This window comes from Solanum tuberosum, unplaced genomic scaffold, assembly GCF_000226075.1.
Source record: "Solanum tuberosum cultivar DM 1-3 516 R44 unplaced genomic scaffold, SolTub_3.0 scf00071, whole genome shotgun sequence".
Classification (NCBI taxonomy): domain Eukaryota; kingdom Viridiplantae; phylum Streptophyta; class Magnoliopsida; order Solanales; family Solanaceae; genus Solanum; species Solanum tuberosum.
The window spans coordinates 174,227-175,491 of NW_006238997.1; the positions used below are offsets into that span (position 1 = coordinate 174,227).

At 37.8% G+C, this 1,265-nt stretch overlaps 1 protein-coding gene across 4 annotated transcripts in view; it reads left to right on the forward strand.

Annotated features, from left to right (window-relative positions):
- Positions 1-1,265, forward strand: part of LOC102589862 (serine/threonine-protein kinase AFC1) — a 15,038-nt gene that overhangs the window by 8,993 nt on the left and 4,780 nt on the right. For all 4 annotated transcript variants that reach the window (XM_015307988.1, XM_006345601.2, XM_006345603.2 and 1 more), the window contains exons 10-12: positions 42-139; positions 226-331; positions 994-1,133. In XM_015307988.1, the coding sequence (XP_015163474.1) occupies positions 42-139; positions 226-331; positions 994-1,133 (344 nt within the window). The remainder of the gene's footprint in view (positions 1-41; positions 140-225; positions 332-993; positions 1,134-1,265) is intronic.

Sequence of the window (1,265 nt, forward strand, 5' to 3'; positions counted from 1 at the left end):
CACCCCACCCCACCCACCCACCCAAAAAAATGCATATATAGGGTGAAGCTCTTTTTCAAACACATGAGAACTTGGAGCATCTTGCGATGATGGAAAAGGTGCTAGGGCCTCTTCCTCAGCACATGACTATAAGAGCTGAGTAAGAATTTTGTTGCTTTTGATTTTATTGGTAGTTTATGTTATTTCATCAAATAGAACATGCTTTATTTGCCTCACTTTTTGTAGCCACCATGCTGAGAAATACTTTAGAAGGGGTGCAAGGTTGGATTGGCCAGAACGTGCAACTTCAAGTGAAAGTATGAGGGCCGTCTGGAAATTGCCTCGTCTCCCGGTAATTCCTGAATCTAAGCTATATCCTGTGGTGCAAATCTTTTTGTTTTTAATCCGGTGAGAATTTTCATGAGGCCTTGTTGCGAGTGTTAAACCTTTTTCAAGGAGCACTAGTGCAGATGTGTGAATTTTGCTTAGCATGTAGGATGTATCTCACACCTTTATCTTTTCTTCTTTCTTTTTGGTTTTACCTAGCATCTAGTAAATATATTTGCTTTTATTTTTGAGTTGTTAGTTTGAAAGATATAGTAGGAATGCTATGAGTGTTATTTTTTCATCTTTTCTAGTGTTTTCTTTCTCACTCTCAGCCTTTTATATGATTGTTTAATTAGTCTTCTCCTGTTCTCCAAGGGAAATAGTGAATTTTGGGGTTGTATTAGTGATATCTTTGTAACAAGAAGCTTCCCAACTCCCTGTACATTGTTGAATAGTTTGACTAAAAGAAATGCGTGATTGGGTATTGTAGTTTGTTAACGGTACTGATCCATTAGTTTATATCCTTCAGAGTTTGTTCATTGAATATCTGAGTATGTAGCCAAATTTGCCGAACAGATTATTGATCTCTGAGTGGTTTGGAGCATTTATACTTTTTTTTTCTTTAAATCTCTTTCCATTTATTGAATTGTTTTTATTAGCTGTAATATTATTTCTATCATATTTCAGAACCTGATAATGCAGCATGTGGATCACTCTGCTGGAGATCTCATTGATCTTTTGCAAGGGCTGCTTTGTTATGACCCAACAGAACGGCTGAAAGCTAGAGAAGCATTACGGCACCCCTTCTTCAGTAGAGACCTGAGAAGGTGTGGTTATCCAATGTAATTGACAACCTTTTATTTTCACATATGTTTCAGTTAAAAAGATGTGTGAATGAGCCCTTATAATGAAATATCCTCTTCTCTCTCTACTCCACACCCCCCCCCCCCCCCAACCCC